Here is a 16,045-nt window from a genome sequence, read left to right on the forward strand (position 1 = left end):
GTCAAACACCTGGTCAGAACACGGTCAACACCTGGTCAGAACACGGTTAAACACCTGGTCAGGACACGGTTAAACACCTGGTCAGAACACGGTCAAACACCTGGTCAGAACCACAGAATATAAACACCTGGTCAGAACCACAGAATATAAACACAGGGTCAGAACCACAGAATATAAACACAGGGTCAGAGCCACAGAATATAAACACAGGGTCAGAACCACAGAATATAAACACAGGGTCAGAACCACAGAATATAAACACAGGGTCAGAACCACAGAATATAAACACAGGGTCAGAACCACAGAATATAAACACCTGGTCAGAACCACAGAATATAAACACAGGGTCAGAACCACAGAATATAAACACAGGGTCAGAACCACAGAATATAAACACAGGGTCAGAACCACAGAATATAAACACAGGGTCAGAACCACAGAATATAAACACAGGGTCAGAACCACAGAATATAAACACAGGGTCAGAGCCACAGAATATAAACACAGGGTCAGAACCACAGAATATAAACACAGGGTCGGAGCCACAGAATATAAACACAGGGTCAGAACCACAGAATATAAACACAGGGTCAGAGCACAACCACATGTATTGATTGATGTAAAGTACCTCTTGTTTGATCTTCTTTAAGGTCGGCTGTTGGTCCGGGGAGCCTCCAACTGAGACAACACACTCTATAGGTTCCTGTTTTATACACTCTACCATGGAAGACCTGAACGGGGTCGGAGTACCAGGAGACAACTCCAGGAGGGAACGACGGATAGTAGGAGTCCTGTACCTGAGAGAGAGAGAGAGACAGGGGAAAAGAGAGAGAGAGAGAGAGAGAGAGCGAGAGAGAGAGAGAGAAAAAGACAGGGGAGAGAGAGAGAGAGGGGAGTGAGAGAGAGAGAGAGAGGAGCGAGAGAGAGAGAGACAGGGGAAAAGAGAGAGAGAGAGAGAGAGAGAAAGAGACAGGGGAGAGAGAGAGAGGGGGGAGCGAGAGAGAGAGAGAGAGAGAGAGAGAGAGGGGAGTGAGAGAGAGAGAGGAGCGAGAGAGAGAGAGACAGGGGAAAAGAGAGAGAGAGAGAGAGAGAGAGAGAGAGAGAGAGGGGAGCGAGAGAGAGGGGAGCGAGAGAGAGAGAGAGAGAGAGAGAGAGAGGTAGAGAGAGAAACAGGGGAGAGAGAGAGACAGAGCGCAGGTGAGTTTTACATCATTGACATGGAGGCGTGTGATTAATCATTACTGTTACACAACGTGCTGATAATAACAAGAGTAGATAAATAGATGCATACATGCCGTTCTCTTTCTGGTGTCGGGGTGGAGGTGTGACCACCAGGGGTTTCTGGGAGCTCATTGGTAAGCTGTGGTTGTCTGATTGGTTGAAAAGCTGCAGAAGAAAAACGGGATAGCGATCAATACCAGTCAGGGTATTGGAGAGTTTACACATTACAATGTGAACAGGATCACAGTTACATCTAGAACAACATGGAGGAAAGAGTGGCAGTGTTTGCTAATTACCTCTCTCAAAGATTGCAGTGTATAATGTCATAACATCTGCTGTCTCAGCCACTGCTTGTCACCAAAGGGAGTACCCCAAGGCTCAAACCTAGGCCCTACCAAAACATAGGTCATGTGGTTTGGTAAGAAGAATGCCCCTCTCCCCACAGGTGTGATCACTACCTCTGAGGGTTTAGAGCTTGAGGTAGTCACCTCATACAAGTACTTGGGAGTATGGCTAGACGGTACACTGTCCTTCTCTAAAGTTAAATCTAGACTTGCTCTCCTCTATCGTAATCGCTCCTCTTTCACCCCAGCTGCCAAACTAACCCTGATTCAGATGACCATCCTACCCATGCTAGATTACGGAGACGTAATTTATAGATCGGCAGGTAAGGGTGCTCTCGAGCGGCTAGATGTTCTTTAACCATTCGGCCATCAGATTTGACACCAATGCTCCTTATAGGACACATCACTGCACTCTATACTCCTCTGTAAACTGGTCATCTCTGTATACCCGTCGCAAGACCCACTGGTTGATGCTTATTTATAAAACCCTCTTAGGCCTCACTGCCTCCTATCTGAGATATCTACTGCAGCCCTCATCCTCCACATACAACACCCATTCTGCCAGTCACATTCTGTTAACGGTCCCCAAAGCACACACATCCCTGGGTGGCTCGTCTTTTCAGTTCGCTGCAGCTAGCGACTGGAACGAGCTGCAAAAAACACTCAAACTGGACAGTTTTATCTCCATCTCTTCATTCAAAAACTCAATCTTGGACACTCTTACTGACAGTTGTGGCTGCTTCGCGTGATGTATTGTTGTCTCTACCTTCTTGCCCATTGCGCTGTTGTTTGTCCCCAATAATGTTTGTACCATGTTTTGTGCTGCTACACAGTTGTTGTTATGTTGTGTTGCTACCATGTTGTGTTGTTGTCTTAGGTCTCTCTTTATGTAGTGTTATGTTGTCTCTCTTGTCGTGATGTGTGTTTTGTCCTATATTTATAAGAGGTATTTTGCCTTTTGGTAGACCATCATTGTAAATAAGAATTTGTTCTTAACTGACCTGCCTATAAAGGTTAAATAAAATAAATAAAAAACATTCCCAACCCTGGTCCTCCTGTATCCCCAAATCTACAACAACATGGAGGAAAGACCGGCTAGGACAGTGTTTCTCCAACCCTGGTCCTCCTGTACCCCCAACACTACAACAACATGGAGGAAAGACCAGGTAGGACAGTGTTTCTCCAACCCTGGTCCTCCTGTATCCCCAACACTACAACAACATGGAGGAAAGACCGGCTAGGACAGTGTTTCTCCAACCCTGGTCCTCCTGTATCCCCAACACTACAACAACATGGAGGAAAGACCGGCTAGGACAGTGTTTCTCCAACCCTGGTCCTCCTGTATCCCCAACACTACAACAACATGGAGGAAAGACCGGCTAGGACAGTGTTTCTCCAACCCTGGTCCTCCTGTATCCCCAACACTACAACAACATGGAGGAAAGACCGGCTAGGACAGTGTTTCTCCAACCCTGGTCCTCCTGTACCCCCAAAACTACAACAACATGGAGGAAAGACCAGGTAGGACAGTGTTTCTCCAACCCTGGTCCTCCTGTATCCCCAACACTACAACAACATGGAGGAAAGACCGGCTAGGACAGTGTTTCTCCAACCCTGGTCCTCCTGTATCCCCAACACTACAACAACATGGAGGAAAGACTGGCTAGGACAGTGTTTCTCCAACCCTGGTCCTCCTGTATCCCCAACACTACAACAACATGGAGGAAAGACCGGCTAGGACAGTGTTTCTCCAACCCTGGTCCTCCTGTATCCCCAAAACTACAACAACATGGAGGAAAGACCAGGTAGGACAGTGTTTCTCCAACCCTGGTCCTCCTGTATCCCCAAAACTACAACAACATGGAGGAAAGACCGGCTAGGACAGTGTTGCTCCAACCCTGGTCCTCCTGTATCCCCAACACTACAACAACATGGAGGAAAGACCAGGTAGGACAGTGTTTCTCCAACCCTGGTCCTCCTGTATCCCCAAAACTACAACAACATGGAGGAAAGACTGGCTAGGACAGTGTTTCTCCAACCCTGGTCCTCCTGTATCCCCAACACTACAACAACATGGAGGAAAGACCGGCTAGGACAGTGTTTCTCCAACCCTGGTCCTCCTGTATCCCCAAAACTACAACAACATGGAGGAAAGACCGGCTAGGACAGTGTTTCTCCAACCCTGGTCCTCCTGTATCCCCAACACTACAACAACATGGAGGAAAGACCGGCTAGGACAGTGTTTTCTCCAACCCTGGTCCTCCTGTATCCCCAAAACTACAACAACATGGAGGAAAGACCGGCTAGGACAGTGTTTCTCCAACCCTGGTCCTCCTGTATCCCCAACACTAGAACAACATGGAGGAAAGACCGGCTAGGACAGTGTTTCTCCAACCCTGGTCCTCCTGTATCCCCAAAACTACAACAACATGGAGGAAAGACCAGGTAGGACAGTGTTTCTCCAACCCTGGTCCTCCTGTATCCCCAACACTACAACAACATGGAGGAAAGACCGGCTAGGACAGTGTTTCTCCAACCCTGGTCCTCCTGTATCCCCAACACTACAACAACATGGAGGAAAGACCGGCTAGGACAGTGTTTCTCCAACCCTGGTCCTCCTGTATCCCCAACACTACAACAACATGGAGGAAAGACCGGCTAGGACAGTGTTTCTCCAACCCTGGTCCTCCTGTATCCCCAAAACTACAACAACATGGAGGAAAGACCAGGTAGGACAGTGTTTCTCCAACCCTGGTCCTCCTGTATCCCCAAAACTACAACAACATGGAGGAAAGACCGGCTAGGACAGTGTTGCTCCAACCCCTGGTCCTCCTGTATCCCCAACACTACAACAACATGGAGGAAAGACCAGGTAGGACAGTGTTTCTCCAACCCTGGTCCTCCTTTATCCCCAAAACTACAACAACATGGAGGAAAGACTGGCTAGGACAGTGTTTCTCCAACCCTGGTCCTCCTGTATCCCCAACACTAGAACAACATGGAGGAAAGACCGGCTAGGACAGTGTTTCTCCAACCCTGGTCCTCCTGTATCCCTAAAACTACAACATCATGGAGGAAAGACCGGCTAGGACAGTGTTTCTCCAACCCTGGTCCTCCTGTATCCCCAACACTACAACAACATGGAGGAAAGACCGGCTAGGACAGTGTTTTCTCCAACCCTGGTCCTCCTGTATCCCCAAAACTACAACAACATGGAGGAAAGACCGGCTAGGACAGTGTTTCTCCAACCCTGGTCCTCCTGTATCCCCAACACTACAACAACATGGAGGAAAGACCGGCTAGGACAGTGTTTCTCCAACCCTGGTCCTCCTGTATCCCCAAAACTACAACAACATGGAGGAAAGACCAGGTAGGACAGTGTTTCTCCAACCCTGGTCCTCCTGTATCCCCAACACTACAACAACATGGAGGAAAGACCGGCTAGGACAGTGTTTCTCCAACCATGGTCCTCCTGTATCCCCAACACTACAACAACATGGAGGAAAGACCGGCTAGGACAGTGTTTCTCCAACCCTGGTCCTCCTGTATCCCCAACACTACAACAACATGGAGGAAAGACCGGCTAGGACAGTGTTTCTCCAACCCTGGTCCTCCTGTATCCCCAAAACTACAACAACATGGAGGAAAGACCAGGTAGGACAGTGTTTCTCCAACCCTGGTCCTCCTGTATCCCCAAAACTACAACAACATGGAGGAAAGACCGGCTAGGACAGTGTTGCTCCAACCCCTGGTCCTCCTGTATCCCCAACACTACAACAACATGGAGGAAAGACCAGGTAGGACAGTGTTTCTCCAACCCTGGTCCTCCTGTATCCCCAAAACTACAACAACATGGAGGAAAGACTGGCTAGGACAGTGTTTCTCCAACCCTGGTCCTCCTGTATCCCCAACACTTCAACAACATGGAGGAAAGACCAGGTAGGACAGTATTTCTCCAACCCTGGTCCTCCTGTATCCCCAACACTACAACAACATGGAGGAAAGACCAGGTAGGACAGTGTTTCTCCATCCCTGGTCCTCCTGTATCCCCAACACTACAACAACATGGAGGAAAGACCAGGTAGGACAGTGTTTCTCCAACCCTGGTCCTCCTGTATCCCCAACACTTCAACAACATGGAGGAAAGACCAGGTAGGACAGTATTTCTCCAACCCTGGTCCTCCTGTATCCCCAACACTACAACAACATGGAGGAAAGACCGGCTAGGACAGTGTTTCTCCAACCCTGGTCCTCCTGTATCCCCAACACTACAACAACATGGAGGAAAGACCGGCTAGGACAGTGTTTCTCCATCCCTGGACCTCCTGTATCCCCAACACTACAACAACATGGAGGAAAGACCGGCAAGGACAGTGTTTCTCCAACCCTGGTCCTCCTGTACCCCCAAAACTACAACAACATGGAGGAAAGACCAGGTAGGACAGTGTTTCTCCAACCCTGGTCCTCCTGTATCCCCAACACTACAACAACATGGAGGAAAGACCGGCTAGGACAGTGTTTCTCCAACCCTGGTCCTCCTGTATCCCAACCACTACAACAACATGGAGGAAAGACCGGCTAGGACAGTGTTTCTCCAACCCTGGTCCTCCTGTATCCCCAACACTACAACAACATGGAGGAAAGACCGGCTAGGACAGTGTTTCTCCAACCCTGGTCCTCCTGTATCCCCAACACTACAACAACATGGAGGAAAGACCGGCTAGGACAGTGTTTCTCCAACCCTGGTCCTCCTGTACCCCAAAACTACAACAACATGGAGGAAAGACCAGGTAGGACAGTGTTTCTCCAACCCTGGTCCTCCTGTATCCCCAACACTACAACAACATGGAGGAAAGACCGGCTAGGACAGTGTTTCTCCAACCCTGGTCCTCCTGTATCCCCAACACTACAACAACATGGAGGAAAGACTGGCTAGGACAGTGTTTCTCCAACCCTGGTCCTCCTGTATCCCCAACACTACAACAACATGGAGGAAAGACCGGCTAGGACAGTGTTTCTCCAACCCTGGTCCTCCTGTATCCCCAAAACTACAACAACATGGAGGAAAGACCAGGTAGGAAAGTGTTTCTCCAACCCTGGTCCTCCTGTATCCCCAAAACTACAACAACATGGAGGAAAGACCGGCTAGGACAGTGTTGCTCCAACCCTGGTCCTCCTGTATCCCCAACACTACAACAACATGGAGGAAAGACCAGGTAGGACAGTGTTTCTCCAACCCTGGTCCTCCTGTATCCCCAAAACTACAACAACATGGAGGAAAGACTGGCTAGGACAGTGTTTCTCCAACCCTGGTCCTCCTGTATCCCCAACACTACAACAACATGGAGGAAAGACCGGCTAGGACAGTGTTTCTCCAACCCTGGTCCTCCTGTATCCCCAAAACTACAACAACATGGAGGAAAGACCGGCTAGGACAGTGTTTCTCCAACCCTGGTCCTCCTGTATCCCCAACACTACAACAACATGGAGGAAAGACCGGCTAGGACAGTGTTTTCTCCAACCCTGGTCCTCCTGTATCCCCAAAACTACAACAACATGGAGGAAAGACCGGCTAGGACAGTGTTTCTCCAACCCTGGTCCTCCTGTATCCCCAACACTAGAACAACATGGAGGAAAGACCGGCTAGGACAGTGTTTCTCCAACCCCTGGTCCTCCTGTATCCCCAAAACTACAACAACATGGAGGAAAGACCAGGTAGGACAGTGTTTCTCCAACCCTGGTCCTCCTGTATCCCCAACACTACAACAACATGGAGGAAAGACCGGCTAGGACAGTGTTTCTCCAACCCTGGTCCTCCTGTATCCCCAACACTACAACAACATGGAGGAAAGACCGGCTAGGACAGTGTTTCTCCAACCCTGGTCCTCCTGTATCCCCAACACTACAACAACATGGAGGAAAGACCGGCTAGGACAGTGTTTCTCCAACCCTGGTCCTCCTGTATCCCCAAAACTACAACAACATGGAGGAAAGACCAGGTAGGACAGTGTTTCTCCAACCCTGGTCCTCCTGTATCCCCAAAACTACAACAACATGGAGGAAAGACCGGCTAGGACAGTGTTGCTCCAACCCTGGTCCTCCTGTATCCCCAACACTACAACAACATGGAGGAAAGACCAGGTAGGACAGTGTTTCTCCAACCCTGGTCCTCCTTTATCCCCAAAACTACAACAACATGGAGGAAAGACTGGCTAGGACAGTGTTTCTCCAACCCTGGTCCTCCTGTATCCCCAACACTAGAACAACATGGAGGAAAGACCGGCTAGGACAGTGTTTCTCCAACCCTGGTCCTCCTGTATCCCTAAAACTACAACATCATGGAGGAAAGACCGGCTAGGACAGTGTTTCTCCAACCCTGGTCCTCCTGTATCCCCAACACTACAACAACATGGAGGAAAGACCGGCTAGGACAGTGTTTTCTCCAACCCTGGTCCTCCTGCATCCCCAAAACTACAACAACATGGAGGAAAGACCGGCTAGGACAGTGTTTCTCCAACCCTGGTCCTCCTGTATCCCCAACACTACAACAACATGGAGGAAAGACCGGCTAGGACAGTGTTTCTCCAACCCTGGTCCTCCTGTATCCCCAAAACTACAACAACATGGAGGAAAGACCAGGTAGGACAGTGTTTCTCCAACCCTGGTCCTCCTGTATCCCCAACACTACAACAACATGGAGGAAAGACCGGCTAGGACAGTGTTTCTCCAACCATGGTCCTCCTGTATCCCCAACACTACAACAACATGGAGGAAAGACCGGCTAGGACAGTGTTTCTCCAACCCTGGTCCTCCTGTATCCCCAACACTACAACAACATGGAGGAAAGACCGGCTAGGACAGTGTTTCTCCAACCCTGGTCCTCCTGTATCCCCAAAACTACAACAACATGGAGGAAAGACCAGGTAGGACAGTGTTTCTCCAACCCTGGTCCTCCTGTATCCCCAAAACTACAACAACATGGAGGAAAGACCGGCTAGGACAGTGTTGCTCCAACCCTGGTCCTCCTGTATCCCCAACACTACAACAACATGGAGGAAAGACCAGGTAGGACAGTGTTTCTCCAACCCTGGTCCTCCTGTATCCCCAAAACTACAACAACATGGAGGAAAGACTGGCTAGGACAGTGTTTCTCCAACCCTGGTCCTCCTGTATCCCCAACACTTCAACAACATGGAGGAAAGACCAGGTAGGACAGTATTTCTCCAACCCTGGTCCTCCTGTATCCCCAACACTACAACAACATGGAGGAAAGACCAGGTAGGACAGTGTTTCTCCATCCCTGGTCCTCCTGTATCCCCAACACTACAACAACATGGAGGAAAGACCAGGTAGGACAGTGTTTCTCCAACCCTGGTCCTCCTGTATCCCCAACACTTCAACAACATGGAGGAAAGACCAGGTAGGACAGTATTTCTCCAACCCTGGTCCTCCTGTATCCCCAACACTACAACAACATGGAGGAAAGACCGGCTAGGACAGTGTTTCTCCAACCCTGGTCCTCCTGTATCCCCAACACTACAACAACATGGAGGAAAGACCGGCTAGGACAGTGTTTCTCCATCCCTGGTCCTCCTGTATCCCCAACACTACAACAACATGGAGGAAAGACCGGCAAGGACAGTGTTTCTCCAACCCTGGTCCTCCTGAATCCCCAGGCAGTGTTACCCTAGGCAGTCAGTCTATAGCAGTGGTCACCAACCTAGTCAAGATGCAAGCCGAGGTCTACCCGTCAGCTATATTTTTTTCAACATGACATAAAAAAAACTGTAAGACTGCATATTGGCTTTGCTTGAATTGCCCAGTGTTGTTCTTCTCAGACCATTTACAAATTATCATTGTAAATTGTAGGTATATGATCACACTGGTAATAGATAATTTGTTGTATTACTTGTGAGGCCCAGCTGAGTGAGCATAATCATTTGAGAGAGAGAGAGAGAGAAAGAGAGAGAGAGAGAGACAGCGAGACAGAGAGACACAGAGAGAGAAAGAAAGAGACAGAGAGAGAGAGACAGAGTGACAGAGAGACACAGAGAGAGAGAGACAGAGAGACAGAGACAGAGAGACAGAGAGACACACAGAGAGAGAGAGACAGAGAGAGACGCGTGGAGCAGACGAAACCGGCCAATGAAAACACAAGGTTGTCAGTCCCTGAGCCCTGATTGGGCAAGGCCATGTCTGTTCTGGACAAGCTTCTATTAGAGAGGTGGCTGGTGCTGAGCTCACCCAATGAGGAGCGCCTCTGAGGAGGGACAAGAGCGACAGAGCAGTATAAGACTAGCTTCAGATCTAGTCTAGGTTACAGTAGCAGTAGAATCTCTTGGTTGATGTGAAGTCTTGGGCCATGGCTGTCTTATAGTACCATTGAATCACAGGTTTGATGAATAACTATTCAGCATTTAGAATGAATGAGTTAACTTCCTCCTCTACAATAAAGTTTTCTATCTCTGTATCTACGTCGTATTCAAATAGATCTGCACTCCGTCAACACACACACACACACACACACAGAGAGAGAAAGAGTTGTCTTACCGAGTCCATGACTGACTCCATGAACTCCGGGAGGTTGGAGAGGGCGTGGCTGTCATGGTGACTGTTGCTGTTGTTGTTGTTGTTGTTATTGTTGTTGTTATTGTTGTTGCTGCCGCTGTGGGAGGTGCTCTCTACAGAGAGGGAGGGGGCGGTGGCCTGGTAGTGATGACCTCGGCTCTCTGAACGACTCCCCCAGCTGGAGAATGGAATGATCTGAAAGAGAGAGCGAGAGATAGATATGAATGTTTACTGTTCATTTCTGATTCTTACGTTTTTTTCTCTCACTTGTTTTCACAATGTAAACATATATTTCTGATTCCAAAAAAAAGTCCCACTGTATTGAATTGAAAGAGAGAGAGAGAGAGAGAGAGAGAGAGAGAGAGAGAGAGAGAGAGGGGGGCAGAGAGAGAGAGAGAGCAAACTAAAATGTTATTTGACCCTAAACAGAGAGTACACAGTGGCAAAATACCCGACCACTGTGACTGACCCAAACTTAAGGAAAGCTTTGAATATGTACAGACTCAGTGAGCATAGCCTTGCTATTGAGAAAGGCCGTCGTAGGCAGACCTGGCTCTCAAGAGAAGACAGACTATGTGCACGCTGCCCACAAAATGAGATGGAAACTGAGCAGCACTTCCTAACCTCCTGCCAAATGTATGACCATATGAGAGATACATATTTCCCTCAGATTACACAGATCCACAAAGAATTAGAAAACAAACAGCATTTTAAACTCCCATTTCTATTGGGTGAAATACCACAGTGTTCCATCACAGCAGCAAGATTCTCTGGCCTGAGAAAACCAATATTTAACTCTTCAGCCTGAATGCCAAGCATCACGTCTGGAGGAAACCTGGCACCATCCCTACAGTGAAGCATGGTGGTGGCAGCATCATGCTGGGAGGATGTTTTTCAGCGGCAGGGACTGGGAGACTAGTTAGGATCGAGGCAAAGATGAACAGAGCAAAGTACAGAGAGATCCTTGATGAAAACCTGCTCCAGAGGACTCAGGACCTCAGACTGGGGCGAAGATTCACCTTCCAAAAGGACAACGACCCTAAGCACACAGCCAAGACAACGCAGGAGTGGCTTCAGGACAAGACTCTGAATGTCCTTTAGTTGCCCAGCCAGACGCCTGACTTGAACCCGATCTCACATCTCTGCAGAGACCTGAAAAAAGCTGTGCAGCGACGCTCCCCATCCAACCTGACAGAGCATGAGAGAATCTGCAGAGAAGAATGGGAGAAACTCCCCAAATACAGGTGTGCCAAGCTTGTAGCGTCATGCCCAAGAAGACTCGATGCTGTAATCACTGCCATTTGTGCATATGTGTCTCAACAAAGTACTGAGTAAAGGGTCTGAATACTTATGTACATGTGATATTTCCGTATTTTGTTTTTGCTGGATTTGCTATGTCATTATAGGGTATTGTGTTTAGATTGATAAGGAAAAATAACTATTTAGCTGTGGTGTAAAGTACTTAAAGTATAAATAGTTTAAAGTACTACTTAAGTAGTTTATGGGGTATCTGTACTTTAAACTATTTATACTTAGGTACTTTACACCACAGCTAAATAGTTATTTTTCCTTATCAATCTAAACACAATACCCTATAATGACATAGCAAATCCACTACATTCTTTAGGAATGTAGTGAAGTAAAAGTCAAAGTTGTGAAAAATATAAATAGTAAAGTACTACTTAAGTAGTTTATGGGGTATCTGTACTTTACTATTTATATTTTTCACAACTTTTACTTTTACTTCACTACATTCCTAAAGAAGATTATGTACTTTTTACTCCATATATTTTCCCTGACACCTAAAAGTACAAGTTACATTTTGAATCTTTAGCAGGACAGGAAAAATGGTCCAATTCACACACTTAAAGAGAACATCCCTGGTCATCCCTACTGCCTCTGATCTGGAGGACTCACTAAACAGAGAACATCCCTGGTCATCCCTACTGCCTCTGATCTGGAGGACTCACTAAACAGAGAACATCCCTGGTCATCCCTACTGCCTCTAATCTGGAGGACTCACTAAACCGAGAACATCCCTGGTCATCCCTACTGACTCTGATCTGGAGGACTCACTAAACACAAATGCTTCGTTTGTAAATTATGTCTGAGTGTCTGAGTGTCGGAGTGTGCCCCTGACTATCTGTACATTTTAAAAACAAGAAAACGGTGCTGCCTGCTTTTCTTTATATAAGGAATTTGAAAGTATTTATGCTTTTACTTTTGATACTTCAGTATATTTACAACCAAATACTTTTAGCATTTTACTGAAGTAGTATTTTACAGGGGTACTTTCACTTTCACTTGAGTAATTTTCTTTTAAGGGTATCTTTACTTTTACTCAAGTATAACAGTTGGGTACTTTTCCCACCACTGGTAACCACCACATACAGTGGGGGAAAAAGTATTTGATCCCCTGCTTATTTTGTACGTTTGCCCACTAACAAAGAAAGGATCAGTCTATAATTTTAATGGTAGGTTTATTTGAACAGTGAGAGACAAAATAACAACAAAAATATCCATAAAAACGCATGTCAAAAATGTTATAAATTGATTTGCATTTTAATGAGGGAAATAAGTATTTGACCCCCTCTCAATCAGAAAGATTTCTGGCTCCCAGGTGTTTTTTATACAGGTAACGCGCTGAGATTAAGAGCACACTCTTAAAGGGAGTGCTCCTAACCGCAGCTTGTTACCTGTAAAAAAGACACCTGTCCACAGAAGCAATCAATCAATCAGATTCCAAACTCTCCACCATGGCCAAGACCAAAGAGCTCTCCAAGGATGTCAGGGACAAGATTGTAGACCTACACAAGGCTGGAATGGGCTACAAAACCATCGCCAAGTAGCTTGGTGAGAAGGTGACAATATTTGGTGCGATTATTCGCAAATGGAAGAAACACAAAAGAACTGTCGATATCCCTCGGCCTGGGGCTCCATGCAAGATCTCACCTCAAGGAGTTGCAATGATCATGAGAACGGTGAGGAATCAGCCCAGAACTACACGGGAGGATCTTGTCAATGATCTCAAGGCAGCTGGGACCATAGTCACCAAGAAAACAATTGGTAACACACTACGCCGTGAAGGACTGAAATCCTGCAGCGCCCGCAAGGTCCCCCTGCTCAAGAATACATATACATATCCGTCTGAAGTTTGCCAATGAACATCTGAATGACTCAGAGGACAACTGGTGAAAGTGTTGTGGTCAGATGAGGCCAAAATGGAACTCTTTGACATCAACTCAACTCGCAGTGTTTGGAGGAGGAGGAATGCTGCCTATGACCCCAAGAACACCATCTCCACCGTCAAACATGGAGGTGGAAACATTATGCTTTGGGGGTGTTTTTCTGCTAAGGGGACAGGACAACTTCACCGCATCAAAGGGACGATGGACTTGGGTAAGAACCTCCTTCCCTCAGCCAGGGTATTGAAAATGGGTCGTGGATGGGTATTCCAGCATGACAATGACCCAAAACACACGGCCAAGGCAACAAAGGAGTGGCTCAAGAAGAAGCACATTAAGGTCCTGGAGTGGCCTAGCCAGTCTCCAGACCTTAATCCCATAGAAAATCTGTGGAGGGAGCTGAAGGTTTGAGTTGCCAAACGTCAGCCTCGAAACCTTAATGACTTGGAGAAGATCTGCAAAGAGGAGTGGGACAAAATCCCTCCTGAGATGTGTGCAAACCTGGTGGCCAACTACAAGAAATGTCTGACCTCTGTGATTGCCAACAAGGGTTTTGCCACCAAGTACTAAGTCATGTTTTGCAGAGGGGTCAAATACTTATTTCCCTCATTAAAATGCAAATCATTTTATAACATTTTTGACATGCGTTTTTCTGGATTTTTTTGTTGTTATTCTGTCTCTCACTGTTAAAATAAACCTACTATTAAAATTATAGACTGATCATTTCTTTGTAAGTGGGCAAACGTACAAAGTCAGCAGGGGATCAAATACTTTTCCCCCCCACTGTATGTGGACACATATTTGGACACCCCTCATTGTACAGTAGCCCTCTTATAAATAATAGAAACAGTCCTGACTAAATACTGAACAAAAAACAGGAAGGAGTTAGTGAATCTCTGTCGAGCCTTAGGCCGTAATGAGGGGACTCTTTAGGTCGGTTTACTTACTGCTCAGCTCTTTCTGACAAGTGTAGTTGATTATGCCATCACTGACATCGACCCCTCCTCCATTAGTGCATTCACTGTCAGACCACAGACACCATTGGCAGATAACAGTCACATCAACATGTTTCTGAAGACTTTTACCAGCAATACTCTTCTTTTTTTTTTTAAACAGCCCAATAAACTTTGCAACATGAACCAATTGTACAGATGGCCAAACAGTACAGAGAGATTCATTGAAACATTGAACTTAAATGAAATGATGAACTCTATACAAGTCTTCAATAACTCACAATACCAAAACAATAAGGAAGGTGTCAATTCGGCTACTCAAAACATCAATTGCATATTCCAAAAAGCAGCATCAAAAGCAAATTTGAGAAAACCAAAGAAATGCAACATTAGAAACCAAAAACAAAACGTTTCTGAAAAATGGTTTGACAACGAATGTAAAAACAATTAGAAAAAAACCTAAGACAAATGTCAAATGAAAAACATAAGCAGCAAAACAACCCAGAGCTACGTTGTGAATACTTTGAAACTCTGAAACAGTAGAAACATATACTGAAATGCAATAAATGTAATAATACCAGTAAGACACTTGATGAAATTGAAAATGCAATTGACCAAAATCAGTTCTGGAACATGTGGAACAATTTAAACATGACAAAGCCACAAGAATTAGCCATACAAGATGAAGGAATTTGGAAAACGTAGTTTGATAATCTATACAAAAACATCCCACAAAAAGACTTACAACATAAGCAATTAGAAATTCAAGAAAAATTTAACATCCCTGAATCAGTCATTAAAAAACAACCAAAATCCATTAGATTACCAAATAACCCAACAAGAACTAAATGAAAAGCTCAAATCTACCAAACCAAAGAAGGCTTGTGGTCTAGACAACATCAGAAATGAAATGCTGAAAAACAGCACACCTGAGATGCAAAATGCTGTGCTTAAATTGTTCAACATGGTTTTAACCTCTGGCTGCTTCCCTGATGTCTGGAACTAGGGGCTCATCTCTCCTATCCACAAAAGTGGAGACAAATCAGACCCCAATAATTACAGGGGAATTTGCGTAAACAGTAACTTGGGAAAATGTGAAATTGGCTTTCCCCCCAGCCATTGCACTACTGACCATATATACACGTTACACACACTAATTAATAAACACGTCCACCAACAAAAAAGATGCCAAAATCTTTGCTTGCTTTATTGATTAAAAAAAATCATTTGATTCTATTTGGCACAAAGGTATATTCTTCAACATTCTCCAAAGTGGGCTTGGTGGTAAGGTATTTGATAAATAAAATAAATAATAAAATGTATGTACACAGAAAACAAGTGTGCAATAAAAAATAAAAAACCAAATAACATAATTATTTTTGCAATGTCGAGGTGTGAGACAAGGCTGCAGTTTGAGGCCAAACATTTTCAACATTTACATCAATGAATTAGCAGACATGTTGGACCATTCTGCAGCCCCAGGACTCACACTATTTGACACAGAGGTAAAATACCTGCTATATACTGATGAGATGCTTCTTCTATGACCAACCAAAGAAGGTCTTCAACAGAACCTTCATATTATTGAGCAATATTGCCATAATTGTGCCCTGGCAGTAAATATATATATATAAAAAAACATGAATTCCCTCCCCCAAAAAAACAGATGTCAGAAACACAAATATAAATTCACCCTGAACAACACCATAATTGAACACAGTAAAAATTACACCTACCTTGGTCTGACCATATCTGCATCGGGAAACTTTAATAT

At 45.8% G+C, this 16,045-nt stretch overlaps 1 protein-coding gene across 4 annotated transcripts in view; it reads right to left on the minus strand.

The window, feature by feature from the left end:
- Nucleotides 1–16,045, minus strand: part of LOC106571071 (transcriptional activator Myb) — a 110,220-nt gene that overhangs the window by 49,461 nt on the left and 44,714 nt on the right. For 3 of the 4 annotated variants that reach the window (XM_045695507.1, XM_045695505.1, XM_045695504.1), the window contains 3 exons: nucleotides 10,116–10,328; nucleotides 1,292–1,386; nucleotides 629–797 (listed from right to left, as the gene is read on the minus strand). In XM_045695507.1, the coding sequence (XP_045551463.1) occupies nucleotides 629–797; nucleotides 1,292–1,386; nucleotides 10,116–10,328 (477 nt within the window). The remainder of the gene's footprint in view (nucleotides 1–628; nucleotides 798–1,291; nucleotides 1,387–10,115; nucleotides 10,329–16,045) is intronic. The other variant, XM_045695506.1, reaches the window with a different exon arrangement.

The sequence above is a fragment of the Salmo salar genome, chromosome ssa15 (assembly GCF_905237065.1).
Source record: "Salmo salar chromosome ssa15, Ssal_v3.1, whole genome shotgun sequence".
NCBI classification, from domain to species: Eukaryota; Metazoa; Chordata; class Actinopteri; order Salmoniformes; family Salmonidae; genus Salmo; species Salmo salar.